The sequence below is a fragment of the Haliaeetus leucocephalus genome, unplaced genomic scaffold (assembly GCF_000737465.1).
Source record: "Haliaeetus leucocephalus isolate CR32 unplaced genomic scaffold, Haliaeetus_leucocephalus-4.0 Scaffold147, whole genome shotgun sequence".
Taxonomy (NCBI): Eukaryota; Metazoa; Chordata; class Aves; order Accipitriformes; family Accipitridae; genus Haliaeetus; species Haliaeetus leucocephalus.
The window spans coordinates 882104-901207 of NW_010972583.1; the positions used below are offsets into that span (position 1 = coordinate 882104).

Here is a 19104-nt window from a genome sequence, read left to right on the forward strand (position 1 = left end):
CGCGGCGCGCAGAGCGGGCGCGCTGCCCTCCTCGCTAGATGCTGCGGCGGCCGCCCGGGAGCAGCCACGCTCCGCGGACGGCCAGCGACCGAGGGTACCAGGCGGGAGCCGGCGTTCGCGGGGAAAACGCTCGGCCGCCGCCGGGCCCAGGAGCGGCGAGGAGCGGCGCGGAGATGGTACCGCTGGTGCGGAGCGCCGGGGGCTCCCACCAGTGGCTGGCGATCGTCTTCCTCGGCCTCTGCTGGCTCCTGGCACCCGGGAGACTTGCCGCTCCGGGTGGAGATTTCCCCGGGGCCACCGTGGACAATCTGGTGGTCAGGAAGGGGGACACGGCGGTGCTTAGGTAGGAGGCGATGGCGGCCGCGGAGGGGGGGGGGTGGGGGGGTGTGGGGGGCGCGGGGGCCCGGGCCCCCCGCCGCCGCCGCCCCGAGAACGGTCGGGGCGGCAGCGGCGGCTCGGAGATGCCCCGGCGGTGCGGTGAAGTTGTCGCCGACAGCCCCCGGTACCCCGCATCCCCGGAGCTGGAGCGGTCTGATGGGGTCCCGCTGGGTGGTGGGAAAGTCGTTTCTCGGTTTTAACTCTTTTTTTTTTTTTTTTTTTTTTTTTTTTTTTTAGAAAAGGCGGTCCGGTGATGGAAAGTTTGCAAACGGGCTGCTGGGTTGAAATGATGCGGTTTGGGTTGCTGGCATCGGGGGTTTCGGGTTCTGCAGCCCGAGCGTCACTGGCAGGGGACTGCTGGGCTGGAGCGGGGTGCTGAGGATTACGCCCTGTCAGAAGTATTCACCTTGTTATTTATTTATTTATTTTTTCCTTCTATATTTTCGTATTTCTCAATGGTTACCGTGGAAAGCTAGCTTTTTACGCCATTAGGAGATTCCACGCTTGCCGTAGCTCTGTTACGGCTTTTCCTGAGGAACCTTGCTCTCCCCGTGCTTACGGTATCTCCCTTCGGTCCAGTTGACTGGAGCAGAATTTGTTTACCAGTAGTCGTACACCATGCTTAATCTACTTGACTCCTTTCTGATTTGTGTTTGTTAATCCTCTGGCTCGATTAGATTATTTTTTTTTCCCAGATTCTAACTTTTTATTCATGCGTTGTACTTTTGTCATGATCTTGCTGTACTTCAAGAAAAATATGTTTCCTCCTTATCTGGAATATGATTGCAGTGGGTTGAACCTCCTTGGTTGTGATAAATCTCCAATTCAATTGGCAGTAGTTTTAAGCTATGAAATATCTGGCTGTATTATTTTTTGTTGGGGTGTCACTCACTTAGGTCTCCAGATTACAAAGTATTTTAGCCACATGCATTTTCAATGATCCTACAATCTGCTGTGAAGTACTGCATGAGGTATCTTCAGCAGGAATTTGGAATCATTTAGAGCAAGTCAGCCTGCTTCTGGTGTAGTAGCCACTGAAAATACAGTAGATGTCTATGTAGGGCAGCTGACAAGTAGTTTTTATGTGTACCTCAATTATACTCTGTATTTTGAGCTGTTGTAAGGTCCTCGTGCTTTCTGTTTGCAGATTTGGAGAATCAAAGGCAATTTAAAAAAAAAAAAAATTTTATTTGTACTGTTTCAGACTTAAAGGTTGCAGAGAAGGTAACTTGGTGAGTTTGCGGGCAGTTAAGACAGATACTCAGCCAGTACTAAACGTTATTAGGACGTAAACAAAAATATGTTCAGAACTACCTTATTAAAACATTGTGGAATTACTCTAAAGTTTACCTCCCAGTGAGTTTCAGCTGGAATACGTTCAGTTTTCTAGGCCTAAGATTGTGTTTGAAACTCAGTGTCTGTGCAGCTGGATAGGTTACATAAATGAAATGAGAGCTTTAAGATTAAAACAATACTTTTATCTCACAGGGGAGGGAGAGTATCTGTTTTGTAAAGAGATGCTGCTAAAGGAAGCATTAACAGCGCTACTGAACTCTGGAACAAAGCAATTAGATGGTGAAATAACATGCGTTACATCTGTTTTTTCATTCTTCTTGCTGTATGATTAACTTCTTTCATTTCATGTGCCTTTTGTAGGCCTCTTTCAAATCAGAGTTTATTTTGTTTTCGGCTGATATTGCAACTTGAAAGGGGAAATGTAGGATCACTATGAAAGAAAACACTTTCAAAAGAGTATGCAGAAGATGGGTAGAGCTGTTTATCTTGAGTCTCACTGCACATTGTCACTGCTTCTCCTGAATTTTTCTTCACTGGGTATTTGTAACATAAATATATTTCACTATACATTAAAATAATTGCTATTGGTATCCTAATTATTGGAAGCTGGCTATTTATTTAAATACAAATTCCAGTCAGCTGGATAAAGCAATTTGGGCATCAGTAAAGCAGTTTTTTTCCTTCCAGCTCTGTAGCCGTCTGAATTTAGCTCTTCTCAGTTACTGTACATTGCAGCACCCAAAGTTGGCTGTGCGCTGTAGTTCCCAGCCTCTTACGGCAAGATGGCCATCGGCTCCCTTCTGCTGGCACGTGTTGATTCACCTTTCAGCACCAGGCTTCTCCAGTTTTGTCTGTTCTCCGGCAAGGAGGGCTTCAAAAGTTACCTCCTTGCTTTGCTACAAAGACAGCACCGTGCCCAAAGCATCTAGCGTTCCTTGTTTTAATAATTAATGCTAGAGCATGGGAGTAATTTTCATGGCTTTGAGTCAGCATTTTCTTGGCTGCAAGAAGACGAGGGTGATTTATGTGATGCGCGTTTGGGTGGAGGCATCTCCTAATGAGAGGGCGTCGCGGGTGCTGTGGGAGCGCTCGCTCGGCACACACCCTGCGCCGGCTCCCAGGGCTGCGGTGACGCTGCCCAGGGCTTTTCCTCAGCTGTGCAGCCCCGTTATGTATCGACCCACGTTTTGAGGTCTGCCAGGAGCGTGACTAAACGGGGTTACCTGTGTTGAACTGAGGATAAACTTTTACTTGCAAGTCTCATTTTGAGCTAAGATATTCGGGAAGAAAGCACGTAGCCTCTTTCATTGAATAAGGTGGCAGACTGAGCGAGCCAAGTTCCAGTCTCAGTTCTCACATTAAGTTTTCATTGTCTTTACTAAAGATGAGGAATAAAGCCTCCTTTAACTGCTGAGGTTTTCCAGTAAAAGCCTCTAAGTGTTAACACAAAGTAAAATAAGTAGTACAGCTCCCTCGTTTTAAAATAGTTAATTCACATGAAAGTGTAATTAGTCCATTTAGCGTCAAACGCGTGCAGCGTTTTTCTAGTGCTGTAGAAGCAAAGCTGCGAGCATCGCTCCCTGCCCGGTGCTCTTGCTCGGCGGGGCCCCCCGTCGCCCCTCGCCCTCACTGCACACCGCGGGGTGGGCACACTCCCCATCCTCGCTGCCCGGACCACCGCCGGGCTGGGCCATGCTTCCCCGCTGCCCGGGCAGCGCTGGGATGCTCGTGGTTGTCCCACGGCCTCCCTGGCCAGCGCTCCCCAGCACTGGCAGAGGGCATGGCACCCTGTGCTTTGCACCTCCCGAGGGACCAGGCGAACAGACGGTTTGGTAAGAATGTCACTTAGCACCTGTTTTGGTACGGAAGGCATCTTAGCAATTCTTTTTTAAAGACAATCTCTCGGTTGCCAAGGCGTTCTTTCTGAGGGTGAGTTATTTCTGTAGTCTCGATAATTAAAACCGTGTACCTTTTGTTTGTTTTCAATCAGTGATGGATCCATGCAGTCCCAACACTATTTGTGTCACTGTTTATTGAAGTTACAAGAAATTATATCAGTAATGCAGTTGTTTTGTATGGCGAAATAATTTTGGGAAGCCACTTATTTTCGGAAGTACAATTCTGACCTGCATCTTTTTCTATGTTCTTCCCAGTCAACCATTCAAGAATGAATGAGAATGCACAAGGAAGGAGAGAGCAAGTTATAAAAACGTTATTTTATTGGAAGAATAAATTGCTAGACACTAAACTGGTAGAAATACAGGAAACAGTCTGTATTTTCAGAACTGGATTTCTCTAGTGACCCTTTTCAAGACCTCCTATGAGGAGAGGGATCACCGTAGGTTTGCAGCATATCCGTAACACTGACAGCAGAAGCGGCAGTTTTGGAACAGGAGCGTTTTAAGAGAGGTGACAAATGCAGAGCAATTTGCTCAGAGCAGGCACGGGTAGCCTGTTCTGTTTCCCGCACCGTCCCGTGAGCAGTCCTGGTGCTTGAGGGTTGGGTGCTCAGGGAATCGAAGGCCACCTCCGCTGGGGTGGGGGCTGCTCCGTCCCCTTCCCGCTGGCCGTGCGCAGGGTGACGCAGGGAGGGCAGCTGGAGAGCTCGCCGCCGGGATTGCAGCAAGAGGTGTTTCTGCTTCCGGGAGAAATAAAAGAGAATTTCTCTCTGAGTTTCTGTGCTGATGCTTATCTAGGTTACGGCTGGTTTGTGTGTGTGGCCCTTGGCTTTATATATCCAAGAAAACAGGTATATGTTTCTTAACAGTTCCTACGTACCTCAGCTGCAATTCGTAAACAAAATCCCCTTAGATATCTAAATGTACAAATCTGAAGATGATCAAAACGGCTTTCTCTAGCAAGCAAGGTTTTTTTATCCTGCATTTTATTTTCCTTAAAGCTCATGGATATTAAAAGCTAGTTTAACCTGATGGTACTTCTACATTGTGTAATCACAGTAAATTAAGTTTTAGAAGTTGACACTTTTTTAAAGAGAGCAAAAGATTTTTTTACCACTATGTGATTATGGAGTAATTTATGAAATACATGCTCTGTAATATGTAGAACAATGTGAATTCTTTGCTGCAAAGAGTTAGACCTCAAGGTGGGATCCTTTGGATCAAAGTTCCCAAAGGCTGCCAGTGAAGAGTAGGAGTGGTGGAGGCTGTAAAGCAGATAACTGGGTCCGGTTGTGATTACAGAGCGGATGTCGGTGCTTGTCAAACCTCGCTGGGAAAACCAGGGATCAGTTCTAGGCCAGCCTTGTTAAGAGGTAGATTGAACTTTATCCACGTGTTTTTGACCACAGTAGTCACTTTTGGCAGTCCCATGTGAATTTTGTCTGAGGTTTAGGGTAGCCAACAGTCATCTGAGAAGGGTGATTATAGGAGATATTTTTTTTTCGTCATAGGTAAGGAGGTTTGGGGGTTTTGGTTTGTTTTGTAAATTTGAAATTCTTTGCATGTAGCCTAGCTGCTTCTCTTTCCACCTCAGAGAGTTTCAGGTCTACATGCTGTCCCCTGCCTCAGAGACTTGAGGTAGTCATCAGACTCTTTGTATGAACCAACAGATAACACAGGACGGGCTGCGCTAAGCAGCCGTGGGTGAACGCTGTCTGGGAGTATGTTTTACTGGTATGCTTTTACTGGTATTAAAAGCTTTGGGGATGTGGCACACAGCTGATCTGAAACACCATCCATCTCTTTCAGTGGCTGCTTTTAGAGTTACTCAGCTGCTTCTTTTCCATAAGTTTTTCCGCTGGTGGCAGAAGTTGCTATCTGGGGAATGGGAAGAGCAGCTCCTGGTCTCCTCTGTGTCTCTTGGTGTCCTTGTCTGGGAGAGCCGCTGCTTCAGCCCCCAAAGGCAGCGAGCGTGACTTCTGCCTCCCCGGAGAAGTACGGGGCTTTTCGACTGTGACACCCCCGGGGTGGCACAGGAGGCGTGCAAGGCAGCGCGTCGGAGAAATGCTGTTCCTTGTGGAGCACTGATGACTCAGTGCTTTACTGTGGCTCCCTTGAGCTTCGCAGAGATCGCAGTTCTCACCGTCTATTGAAAACAACTTTCCCAGCTGAGTGTTGTCTTCTTTGCTCCTATTGGAAAATGGGATGCTCCCTGTTCTGCACTGTGGCTCTCCTCTGATAGACATTGATGGTTCAGGGGAGAGATGTCTACTTAACATTATTTTTCTAAACTAGGTCCTTCTAGGGGTACCAAATGCAGGGTCTCTGAAATCAGAGTCTGATATGGGGATGAACTCTGTTTTGGCAGGAGAAGTCTGGCAGCAGCAGCCAAACCTGTGTCTCCTGCTTCTCTGGCTTTTAAAACATGCTGATATTCAGACCAAACTTTCCCTTTCCCAGTAAAGCACATCAGTGCCCAACCACGGGCACAGGGGAGTCCTGGCCAAACGAAACCTTGCTGGGACCATATCCAGTTCCTGCTTCTGCTTCCCCTGACTCCAGGCGCTCCAGAATAAAACTACAGCATTATGGTCATCATCATGGATTTTATTTTGTGGGGGCTCCTTGCCAACACTTCTCGAGCTATGAAATCCCATGGATTCCCAGATCAATGGTCCTGAGGAACATCCAGCTGCTCTGGCCAAAATCACTGAAGGTGCCTGTGTGGCTTGAGTGCCTGTGTCACACTGAAGGTCAAGCAGGCTTCAACTCTGAAGCTGTTCAGGTCCTCAGGGGGGATGTAGGTACCTAATTATTATTTAAATTGGGAATTGGGAGTTATTGACAGTTTTGCCTTCTCTTCCAAGAAGAACTGCCCTTTATAGCCAACAGTCTTTGCCAAAGGAGCAACAGTGCTCATGGAAAGCTGATGACACATCTGCCAAACGTTCTCTTTCTGTTGTCATTTGTATTACTGAGAATTGGGCATTTGGAATGGAAGTTTTGCAGTACGAATAGCAGGAGAATATCAAGTGTATATAGCATATTTAAATTTTAAGATACTATATATATTCTAGCATTACAGTCCTTCTGATGCACGTCCACACACCAGTGTTGAACACAGCTGTGTGCGCCCATATATAAATGCAGATATGTCTATGAGAGGGACGGGTGGTGTAATAATTATAAAAAATTTCTTCTTTCCTTTATGATTTTAAAAGGTACATTTCTTGACTTCCGTACTCTTTTGGTATTCTTGTGCAGTTCAGGATCATAAATTATTTGACTATGTGAAGCTTTTTTCCTATCTTTCTGAAATGTGACTGTGGTACATGTAGACATATGTGCACACTTCCCCATAAAATGAAGTTGTTATTTGGGTAAGACTTTCACATTCCAAATCCCTGCCAATTATTAAACAAGCACATTATGGCGCTTGCCTCTTGTCTGTGCAGTAATAATAAATAAATTCAGAGTAAATTAAAATAATTTATCATTTTAAACGATCACGAATGTTTCAGATGTTATGCAGAGGAACTAACAAAACAAGGAATCAGTAAGGAATGACAAACAGAATTTGTTCCAAAGGGCTGTTCGGTTGAGGAAAAAACAGAGACTTAAATTACTTTCTTCTTGTCATCTTGCATAAGAGTTGACTGTAGCCGATATCCCAGGGAAACAAGTCTCGGGGGTTCAGGCTGACTCGTTTCACAGGCCAATCAGCGATACGCAGTACTGGCTTGCCACTGTCTCTCCTGGCAGAAATTTGACCCAAGGTTGTGCTTGGAAACTAAAATCTGTGCTGCAGCAGGCTCAAGGAATCAATTTGGAGACGTTTCAGCTCTTTTTGAGACGTGCAGAGATGGGTGGGTACAGTGAAGCTTGCACTCCTCTGATGAAGGCAGGCAGGTCCCAGATGTCGACTGGCATGTCCTGGCTTGGCCAAGCAGGGTTGGGGAGCACTCACGCACTGGCAGGCTATTGCCCACGTTGTTCCTTCTCCCTGGTGTGGCTTTGGCCCATGCCAGCTGCCGCTCCTGCACACGTACTGTAGTTTTTTAATACCGCAGGCCATCCTTTCGAAGGATCCTCTCTTGCAGCCCTCCGTAATGGAGCCATCACTTTTTGTGGCATGAGAATGAGAAAAGCGGAATAGGTGATGCACAGCATCCTCCCTGCTGCTTTAGCCGCTGAGCAACCCACCGCCCCCTTCAGATAGCCCCGGTGCAGCGCGAGGAGCTGCCGTGGCCTGGGAATAAACGTGATTTTTTTCAGAACTAGAGGGGTTCAAGCCAGCAGCTGAGTGAAGGCAGGGGCAGGTTAATCCTGCTGGCCACAGCTCTGGATAAATTCAGTGAGATTTTGCAGGTGACAGCAGCGGCAGTGGACTCGCCCGTGATGAGGTAGCGCTGCACTAATCGATCAAGTAATTGATCGTATCCATCTGCAGGCTGATGGTACCAGAGCTGCTGGCTCCTTTACGCTGCTTCATCTGTGAGTCAAAATGATCTGCAAAGATAAGGTTGAAAGACAAACCCTTGTCTCCCTGTGAGAATGCTGTTCCTCAAGAGCTACATGGGGAGAAATGTTTCTTAAATACGCCCCTGCTAAGGCACTGCCTGTTGGCAGAGGTAGGGGTTTCAGAGTCCTCTTCAGCTCTGGATCTCCTTCAGCCTTTGAGCAGAGATGATCGGTACAAAATCCATGTACTGGTGAGAGCAGAAAGGTCCCACATGGAAGCAGAGGAAGGAACTCTTCAAATTTGCAAAATTTCCATCTCCCTCAGCTCAACCCAGGTGTCAGCTCAAGGTTCATGCTAACTCAGTGACATGCTTCCTTAAGTTTGTAATCATCAGGGCAGTCCCTCCTCTGCCTTTTGTCAGTAGTTGTGCCTCCACCGCGCAGTTAGCGTGGTGCAGCCAACCCAAGCCCTCACCGTCGAGCCAGCTCTGGAGCAAAGACCGTGTAGGGGGGCCACGGTGACCCTTTGCTGGGGCCGAATACCTCTGCCGGGCATCTGGGTATTGGCGTGCCGTCGCAGCCCGCACCGCTGGGCTGCTGGGTGCAGGAATGCCATCGCACTCTGGTTGCAGCGTGGTAGAGTACGGTCCGAGCAGACTGCTGCCCTTGGAGCTGGCTGGGATTGTGGTGCTCTGGTGTTCTGCACAGGCACACCAAATCCCGCTCACCTTTGTCGTACCATGTCGGAAACTGTCAGGCTATTTTCTTTTTACTTTTTTTCAGATGTTTTTCAACTCAGCAGAAAAAAAATTTCTTCCTCTGACTAGATGCAGGTTTTTTCCCAACATTACAGCTGCCAGAGACCCCAGAGCAGGCTGGATTCATTAGTGCACCTGCATTTGCGTGTAGGTGGATGTGTAAAATAGGCCCAATAAAATGTTCAGCTGTTGCAGTAGTTGTTTCTTGGTACTCTTGCTGTATACGTAACAGCACATGGAGCCAGTAGATGCCTGCAGTAACTCTAGCTGTAGGTCTGGTTTAGTGTGGTGTATTATTTATAACGCCAGTAGAGATTTGGTGGTGACTTACACACAAGAAAAGCCTGCCAATGGGTTCAACTCCAGTTTTGATTTTTATACCTGCAAAACTGTTGAAAAATATAAGATGAAGTAGAACATGCTTTGTTTTATAACAGAAAACAAGTAAATTTATTTTAAAAGATTTTCCCTTGGCAACGGCAGACAATCTGGTGGTCAGACAGCCAAACAGCTATCATTAGTCATGCATAATTAAAACAAAGAGAGTATCCAACTGTTAGCAGTAACAGTTTTGTCTTGGAAAAAATCTCATTAGCATACAATACTTCTTGCAGAAATCTCCAGTAGTTTTTCTCATGCAAATGTCATTGTAAATGAGGGAAGTTCTATATATTTTTGTATATAAGCTGTATTTTTTCTATACTTATATAAATATACAGGAATACGATAACTGTCCAGTTTAGTATAGCATCTGTGATATGCCTGCTAAATTTACATAATGCAATTCTGTCAAAAGTAAGCAGGAACCTTATTCCCTCTACAAAACATAGGCATACATAATTTACTGTACAGTTGTATGCCTTTGATATTTCACTGCCTTCATGTTAAAAATGTTTTTAAACTGAATGTAATTCACCATCATAAAACAGCACTGTAGACTGAAGTCCTCCCTTTCTGACCACCTGGTTTTCACTTGATGCAAATGATTCTGTTAAATTTATTCTGGGTGTGAAGATGATGATGCAGAACTTTGCGCTTTATTTCCTTGGAAAGGACTGACTGACAGGTTTGTTGTGTTGCACTGCACAACTGTTCAGGCTTGCTTTAGATGCCGTTAAGTACGGAGGAGGTAGGTTTCTTTAGAGCATGGCCCCAGTAAGGAGTTCCAGAGCTACCTACGTCGGTGGCACGGTCCTGCCGTCAGCGGAGAGCCGAGAGGCTCGCAGGCAGGTTAATGATAGGAACCAGTGGGAAGCAGGCCCAGGTAAGAGTTATAAATAACCAGTTAAAGAAGAAAACAAGGCTTTGAAGCCACACTCCCATTTCTTACTAATTGGCGAGGGGAGCATCTGTAAACCACAGGTCTAGAGGCGCACTGTGGCTTTGCTACCGGCTACAGATTTAGTGTACTTAATTAAGCAAGAACGACACGGAGGACAGTTCTCTCCAAGGAAACATGATTGAAGAAGGGAAGAGGAAGTTCAAACGAAGCGCTGGTTGATTTAGTGTAGTTAAGGTGTATGTGATTATGGAAAAATAGATGGCGGTTACATCCCGCCTCGCCCCAGCAGCAGAGAGCTGCCAGCTCCTCGGGGAGGCTGGGCTGGGCGCCTGCAGGGGGACCTGCCCTAACCCGCCGTGCAGACGGGCCCTTGCTGGGAGTACAGGAGAATGCACAGGGCAGTAGGAAGCTGCGACTCAGTGTATTTATTTTGTTACATTTCTGGTAAGTGGTGAAAAAGGGTACTCCATCCATCCATCCATCCATCATGCATCCATCATCTATCACTTCATCCATCTGCCTAGTAGCTATTGACTTAGAGAAAAATCATTACTTTTTCTTCAGCACAGTAGTTGAATTTCTGACTAAAATTATATATATATAGGCACACATAATGTATTTTTTTATAGACTTAGTGCTGGGGTTTTTTTTTATATTAAAGCTGTTAATTTTATGTAGAAGTTGTAGAAGAACATTTAAAATAGAACAGACTCCTTACTCTGGCATGCTGGCGTGCATCCTCAGCAGTACCTTCGGTACCTGCTCTGAAAACGTGCTTCCTTCGGGTTTGGTTGTGGCTGCACATTGTGTGTGGGAAAGCGATGCTCTTAGCAGCTACAGAGAGCTCCAACAGCTTCTGGGTTACGGTGAGGGTAGATGCCATGTGAAAACAGGAAGGTGTTGCAGAAGACATTGTTTTGTGCTGCTGTGGAACAAAAAATTTGCTGGAGTAAACGAAGCAGTATTTTTCTAAACCATTTCTTCCCCCTTTTCCCCCTCTCCTTCTGCTTGTCCATGCTGGTTGCCTAGAACTTTCTCTTCCACTTCTCTTTCTACCCTGTTGTAAAAAAATGGTCAATGTGCCAGTAGGCTTTCTATGTGGAAAAATAAAGTTCATTGGGATAGCTAAGCTTATTTAAAATCTGAGCAGGTAGTCCAGTACAACCCTTGTGTGAAAACTCCAATAATTTTTTTAGCAGGTTTTAATAAGCTACCAGCTTAAGTGCTGAAATATCTATGAAGAGGTTTTACTTCTATTTTACTAGCTCAGGGTTTTGATAACACCGGTAGAAGTTTGCAGAGACAACATGTCAGAGCACTTCATTCACTCAGGATCAGGAGCAGAGGAACAATATGCGCGTGCTTGTTCTTTGCAATTTTTGGTTTGTTTTAGTTCAGGAAAGTTTACTCTCTTCTTTCAAAGCAAGAGACCTGTTAACAGCAGAAGCACTTTCAGGAAGGGTGCACCAGCACAAAGGGTAATTGCTCTGAATCAGCCTGTCCTGCTTCGCCGACCTCAGTGCATCTGCAGGTCTGAACTTGGGGCAGCTCCTTCAGCGAGACAGGAGAGCACCAACCTTCAAAACCAGTGCAGAGCTTTTTCAACTCTCAGACAGGCTCTGACCAGGACAGGCGGGTACCACTGCTTGTGGACGTGTGGGTGGCTGGGTGAGCACAGGGCGCAGAGTCCCGGGGGCTGCCCAGCGCCGGCGTTTGCAGAGCAAAGGCTGGCATTGCCGCAGGGTGGTGCCCGGGAACCAAAACGCTGCCCTGGGCACTTGCCTCCTCTGGTCATTTTGGCAAGTGTGCCCAAAATTTTAGCCTGGACTCTAGATGTTCATCAGAGGCGCGGTCACTGTTCATGTTGTATGAAGCCATGAAGGGCTCTGGTCTGGTGCGTTCAACTGGGCGGCTCTAGTCTCTGCATCTTCTGATGTTTCTTCATGGTCTCTTGCTAGTCTGGAAAGCTCTTCGTAGCTATGAATTACCAGCTGGTGGGCACTCCTCCACTGGAAGGTGAAACCTTGTGTGAAATGTGTGGTGTCTGATAATGAGGCACGGCGGCAGTGCTGCTGGGAGCAGGGTGCGAGGAGCTGCCTGGGATGCAGCCTTCGGGGGAAACGGTGCTTCCGCGGGCTGGCTTCCTGATACTGAAACGCCAATTTACTAGTTACGGTTATCAGACAGAAGTTTAATGGGAGAGGGTGTAACTGAACGCATTACGTTTGCCCGTTCTTTGTGACTGGGATGCTGCCCACTAGAAATGTTTAACTTGACACAGGAGCTCCAGACATAACCTTAGCTTTCAGTAAATTGTGGTGTCACTTTATTTTAAAATAAAGCTGTGAATGCGTGATGGAAAAATGAAAACGTTAAATATTGCAGCCAATACTTTTGGTACATGGTACATTGCAGTCTTGGAATAAACACATTGTGTGTTTGTGACGCAGTTCAAAATGAACTATATATTATTACTGAGGTAATTTAATGTCGGATCAGATTCTCTGTATCGTGCTATAGAAGAGCATGCTGGTGGGAAGCTCCCATGATCAGCGGTGGGTGTGAGAGCTGGGGAGGTGCCTGTGCATGGGCAGAGAGCGAGGTCTGTGCTAAGAGCAGTGCTGTGCTCAATAACAAATGGAAATTGTTGTCACAGCTGTGTACTGCATTTTGGAAGCACGGTACTAGCCTCAGCCCCTTCCCAGTGCAGGACTGGGATGGTTAATGCCTCCGCAGTTGCTTCTTCTGCTTTTCTAGCCCTGGACCTGCCAACACTGAGACTCCTCTGAGAGAACATGTGTCTGGGATGCATCTCCTGGGTCTGCAGCGCATCACCCAGCCAGTGTCCTGGCTCAGTGTCCTTCACGTCTGTGGTACCTGGCTCGTGAAATGGGCTCACAGGTTCTCTGGTGAGGCTTCAGAAAGGTACAGGTGAAACAGACTGTGAAGTCCAAATTCATGGGCTATGCTCCACTGAAGACTCAGCAAGATGTGGAACTGCTAGTTTTCTCTGAATTGGCTGAATAAAGGTCAAGAACTTCTTCCTGCCAGCAGGTGAGAGAAAGAGAAGAACTCCCATGCCATGACCTGTGGGAGCATGAACGAGAACAGCAGAGGTTCGTGTGCCTCAGAGGGAGGGTAAAAGGATGGATGATTTTCCATATAGCCTTTCTGCCAGTTTCAGGAAAACCAGAACTGAAGTGAAGACAGCAGAAGTCAGTGATCGCACCGAGCTGCTGGGTTATCCACCGTGAGGGGACACCAGGCTGCAGGGCTCTGATGTCTTTGGACTAATAGAGTGCGTGTGGAAGCATTGATGTCTGCCAATGTGAGGCTCACCCAATGACCGCTGCAAAAGCTAGAACAGCCTTTTGGTACCCCATGTTTGATGTTGGGACTGGTGCTTTGATGCTGAGAGGAGAACGTGGAGTTTAACCAAAGATAAACATTTAAGTAACACAGCTTTCAAAGAGTTTGTTGGTTTTTTTTTTAATCCTGGAAGTTGCGTTGACTCATCTTTGTGTCAGTCCCTCAAATCATGCTTGTGTAAGCCTCTCCTAATGACTTTTTTGTTTCTCACATATAAATGAAGGTAAACTTAAGGAGTAGAAGAAGACTTGCTCTACTAGATTTTTAGATTGACACAACGCTTTTAACTTAATTATAATAGAAATTGGGAAACGGTCCTAAAAGTGGTTGAACAGTGTCAACATACTTTGAAATAAATTACAGGAGAGATTGTCCCAGACTTTGAATGCTTAAAGGCTTGAGCAGATTGAATGCAAGTCTCGGTGAAATCCCAAAATAATTTGATATCCTGAGCTGAGGCAATAATAAGTTTCTAAAGGCAGTGAGAAGAATGGATGTCTTGGCAAAAATAAACAGAGAAATAAAAGCACTGTCTTCTGTGTTTGTCTACTGTGTCACAAAATCTGAAAGGCTGAGGTCTTTTCTGCAGGATGAATGAACCCAGCTTCATTGAAAGCATGATTTCAAATAGGTAACTCTGTCAGGTCTAAAAGCAATTATTTCAGTTACTCTGTTCCTAACCATCATAATATAGCAGTTTTTAATGAGGGATTTGGATCAGATGAACTAAATTAGTTAAAAAATGAGTGCAACTGCATATGAAGGTCTCAGAAAGGACTTAAATTATTAAATTGACTTATTTTAGGATCCGTGCTTATGAAGTATTGAGCTAGCTTGGTTATGTACTTTGGTGCATGGTGGTATAATATAATATTTACAAAATTACATGTTAATTCATTAAAAGTTGATGTGTTATGTCATAATTATCTTGAATTTATCATAGGAATTAAATCAGTAAACTGGCAAAATCATGTACTTGTAAATGTGTTACATAGAGAGAAGCGTTGAAGTGTTTCACTGTCTAGCTACTACTTCAGGTCATCTCGATATAAGTTAAATGGTATTGCAACACTTAAGGCACACTTTTAATGATTGGACTCACCAGGCCACTTCTAACTTCCAGTCACACTCCCACTTCAGCAGTGTAATTCTCTTATAATTCTTGTTCAAGACAGTTATTAAGTAAATCTAAAATGAAATATTAAAAATGTCATTGAAATGCTAATGTAAACAGTGAAAAAAACCCTGATTAGTCTGAAGTTTTATTTCAAGTATTAAGGGGTCTCTCATAGCGCAGTTTTTGTTTTATGATGTGTAAATAGATTTTTAGGTGCTGTGGGCAGTGATTGTAGGGAGCCACTGTGACCTTCAAAATCTTTTAAGTGTGCTGTAACAACATGTGAAAGCTAACTTGCATACCTCTGCTGTAGAAATTACCATTATATTCCTCTCCACAAAGAAAATTCTAACCTTTGCCATTCAAGTTACTTTAATTCTTCAGGATGGTTTTTTTTTTGTAGGGCATTTCAGGCTGTAAATTTACATAATGGCTTGAGAAACGTAGCGTACACTGTCCAAATAATCCTGCAAAAAACTTCAGAAGATGTTGGTGTGTTGAATTACACCATGCCCCATTAATTCTAGAAGTCCTTTAGGGCTGTTTCTGGAGAAAGAGGGGCCATGAAGTAAACTGCTGCGTTGACAATTCAACCAGAAATGAGAAGATTACCATTCTGTCCCAACCTATACGAGAATATCACCCTCCAGGATATTGGGTGCTTCCTAGAAAAAAATGAAAACTTAACCTACTAGTAAGACATTTACCTAGCACTCACCCGGTCTTTCATAGAGAGGGGCTGATTGTTCTTTTTTTATTCATTAACCTCACAGTTGAAGCACTGCCGGGCTGGGGACATGGAGTGAGGGGCTGGAGCTGCTCCGGGTGGGAGGCACCTGGCAGCGCCAGATCCGGCTCCCGCAGGGACCCGCTGCCGGCTCCGCACCGGCAGCACTTCTCCTGGGTGGGCGTGCAACTTGGGGCCAGGTCAAACGTTGTAGTTGTTTCTGGATAATTACTCAAACATACTCAATTAAATATTACACGTCCTCTTATAAAGCAATGTTTCAAATTCTTATAGAATCCTAGAATGGTTTGGGTTGGAAGGGGCCTTAAAGATCACTTCGTTCCAACCCCCCTGCCATGGGCAGGGACACCTTCCACTAGACCAGGTTGCTCCAAGCCCCATCCAACCTGGCCTTGAACACTTCCAGGGGCATCCACAGCCTCTCTGGGCAACCTGCTACAGTGCCTCGCCACCCTCACAGTGAAGAATACAGAACCATAGAAAGATAATCTGAAGGACTTTCTGTTATTGGAGAGCTCCATTTACTTTCTACAGTATTCACGTATGAGACAATTTTGTGTATGTATTTACTTTTTTTTTAAAAAGTAATGAAATTTGTGTTACTTCAGGGAAGCAATCAAAAAACCAGCTTCAAACTGGCAGCAGTGGTCCAGCTGCTCCGTGCCCCACAATCAAGATTGGATTGCAACTTCTGCTTTTGACAGAACATTGATTCTCTGCCTGGCAGATGAAAAGAAGGGCACATCTATCTGAAAAGAATATTTACCAATAAATAATCGATACACCGGGCATAGTAAGTACACTGGAAAGAGAAAGTCCCCAATGCTGTGAAAGAGAACAGGCTTCTGATGACCGAGTAGCCTGTAGCTGCAACGGCAGGGCGCTGGGTTAGTCCTTCCCTCCTCTCCTGCAGGTCCGTCACCAAACCTTGCACCACCCCAGCCCTGCGGCTCCGATGGGCCAGCGGGTCCTGGGGCTTCACCCGGACCCAAGGCGTCATCCCATGTCACCCAGCACGCACCAGCAAAGCCCCCTCAGGAAAGCCGCACATACAGGTTCCACGGTCATGAAAAGCAAACCATCTTTTACATAATTCTCTCTGTAGTTGGTGAACTTTGCTTTTCTGTCTGTGACCTGTGAACAAGTGCGTAGTGGGATCAAAATCAGGTGAGAGGAGAGAAGGTGATGGGAAAATGACCAGTGGTGAAGGAATAGGTTGCCAATTCACAGGTGCGGAGCTTTGGTGACATTCACAGGAGACCGGGTGATGAGTAAATACGTTACGAAAGTGGCCTAATTATGACGAGCAATTTTCCCCCCGGCTGGAACAATTGGACTAGAAAATTGTACTAGACTTTTCATTCTGAGACTATTAAATAGCAGAGGAAGAGAGAACAAAATATATCTTTTGTCACAGCTACTTTTTTTTTTTAGTATAGAGTCTTGCACATGGCTGGAAATTAGTTTAAAATTAATTTAATTAATTGTATTTAATTTGTGACTTTTTTTTACCTGCATAAACCTTCTTTATGTTTCATTTCTGGTAGTATGAAGGTGTATGTGCTAAAGATAAAACACAGCCTGCAAATGGAATTTGGATAACCCGGTCATATGGGGTGGGCTGCAACGGGGGGCCGCCCCAGGCTGGGGGGGACGCATTGGGGTGAGCCTCCTGTGGGACCTTCTGGGGAGCCGTGAGTGCGGTGCTGCCTGGCTCTGCCTCTTACAGTCCAGCTATGGGGGGATTAGCGCAAAGCAAAGGGGGGAGAAATTTTGCTTATAACCCCCCAAAAGAGGCGGAGCAGTCGGTGAAGGGGCGAGGGCCGAGGATGAGGAGGCGAGGCATCGCGAGCGCCCCTGAGCCTGTACGTGAGTATCTATGAAACGCCAAAACCTGTTCAAAATCTAAATTAAACTTGGGGCACAGGCGTGGAGTGGAGAAGATCTGAGAGTCTTTAGCACAGATACAGTAGTTGAATTTTCAGATTTTTTTCTTTTTATGTAGAGCTGCATGCTTTTGTCAGGAGGTTATAAAACCTGCAGCTTTCACCCAGGCTGCGATAGCCAGTGGGAGCGTGGTCAGAGCGGCGGCGCTGGCAGTGCCGGTGCGGCTGAGTTAGGCAGCCTGGCGTGGTCAGCATGCGGGGGACAGTCCGGTGATCTGGGGTACGCCCAGGGTGCTGCGATCATTTCCTACACATTGCAGAATTGTGTTGGGATTTTCTTTCTTCCTCTTTCATGTATTATATCCAAATATCTGATCATGATTTTTTTTTTTTTGTCTTTGTAATACATTTGTGAATGATTTGTACTGATTTTATCAACAGGTGATGGATTTAAAATGCGTCTTGGTTTTGGAGGTGTAAAGAGTACTTTCTGTGATATTCATCTCATTGAGTGCGGTAGTTCTGTGTAAATATTTCAAGTTAACATGCAGTCTTTGATAAATACCAATAAGGCTTAAGGGGTAATATAAATAATTGATATATTAGGATGCCTCGCCTTTCTAAATATAGGTAACTGGCATACCAGAATAGTTTTACTACCTGCATGTTATTTTTTCCTGTACCTATGGCCTTCTCTCCCCAGCAGTAGTTCACCTTTCCCTCCCTACAATCTATTTTAGCATTAATGTTTACTGCAGTGAAGCTGTTCATGCCCAGGGAACACATTATTCTGTTTATGAAAATAGTAATAACCCCAAACACTGCATATGTATTTGGGACTTAATTCAAATAATGCTTGAAACATCAGATTTCCAATGGACTGTGCTGATTCCTCCTTTTTTTTAGACTAGCTAGGTAAAGTGAACAGTGAAAGAGATTTTATATAACAAAATTTATTTCTAATTCAGATTTGGTACTTCTGGAATGACTGTCTTGAAAAGCATACTTTTTGGTATTTTAGACACATCCAAATACATTTTCTTTTTAAAAGATTAACCAAGTGAAGGATCAGAAGGAATATTGTTTTGAAGTGTTCATGAAATTAATGCTTGTGTAGAAAAGAAGAATATAACATTAAGGGTGTTTCAGTGCATTTATCTCTGTGACTTGAGGCAGTCGTAACTCACAGAAGAGCCAAGTCAGTCCAGGAGCCAAGACTCGAGTACTGACTCAGTGGGAGGAGTCCATGGAGTCTAGATGGTATTTTGGTGTGAAATGTATGGATAGTTGACCTGCTTACTATAGCTACAATAAATCGTGAGGAGACTCCACTATCTCACTAGGATTACAGCTCATGATAAAATGTTTTTGGGATGAAGTGCTTAGAATTGTAAGCGCATGTATTGGTTTTATGTGGCAAGGTTTTGGTAGCGGGGGGGGTTACAGGGGTGGCTCCTGTAAGAAGCTGCTGGAAGCTTCCCCTGTGTTCGAGAGAGAGCGAGCCTATACCAGCTGGCTCTAAGACGGCCCTGCCACCGGCCAAGGCCGAGCCAATCAGTGATAGTGGTAACGCCTCTGTGATAACATTTTTAAGAAGGAAAAAAAAGTTGGGACGCGAAAAAAACAGCCACCGGAGAGAGGAGTAAGAACATGTAAGAGAAGCAAGCCTGCGGACACCAAGGTCAGTGCAGAAGGAGGGGGAGGAGATGCTCCAGGCACCGGAGCGAAGATTCCCCTGCAGCCCGTGGTGAAGACCCTGGTGAGGCAGGCTGTCCCCCTGCAGCCCAGGGAGGTCCACGGGGGAGCAGATATCCACCTGCAGCCCGTGGAGGTCCCCATGCCGGAGCAGGTGGGTTCCCGAAGGAGGCTGTGACCCCATGGGAACCCTGCGCTGGAGCAGGTTCCTGGCAG

At 45.7% G+C, this 19104-nt stretch overlaps 1 protein-coding gene across 1 annotated transcript in view; it reads left to right on the forward strand.

The window, feature by feature from the left end:
• Positions 1-173: 173 nt before the first annotated feature.
• Positions 174-19104, forward strand: part of NEGR1 (neuronal growth regulator 1) — a 292805-nt gene continuing 273874 nt past the window's right edge. Inside the window, exon 1 of the mRNA XM_010561496.1 lies at positions 174-343. Within this exon, the coding sequence (XP_010559798.1) occupies positions 174-343 (170 nt within the window). The remainder of the gene's footprint in view (positions 344-19104) is intronic.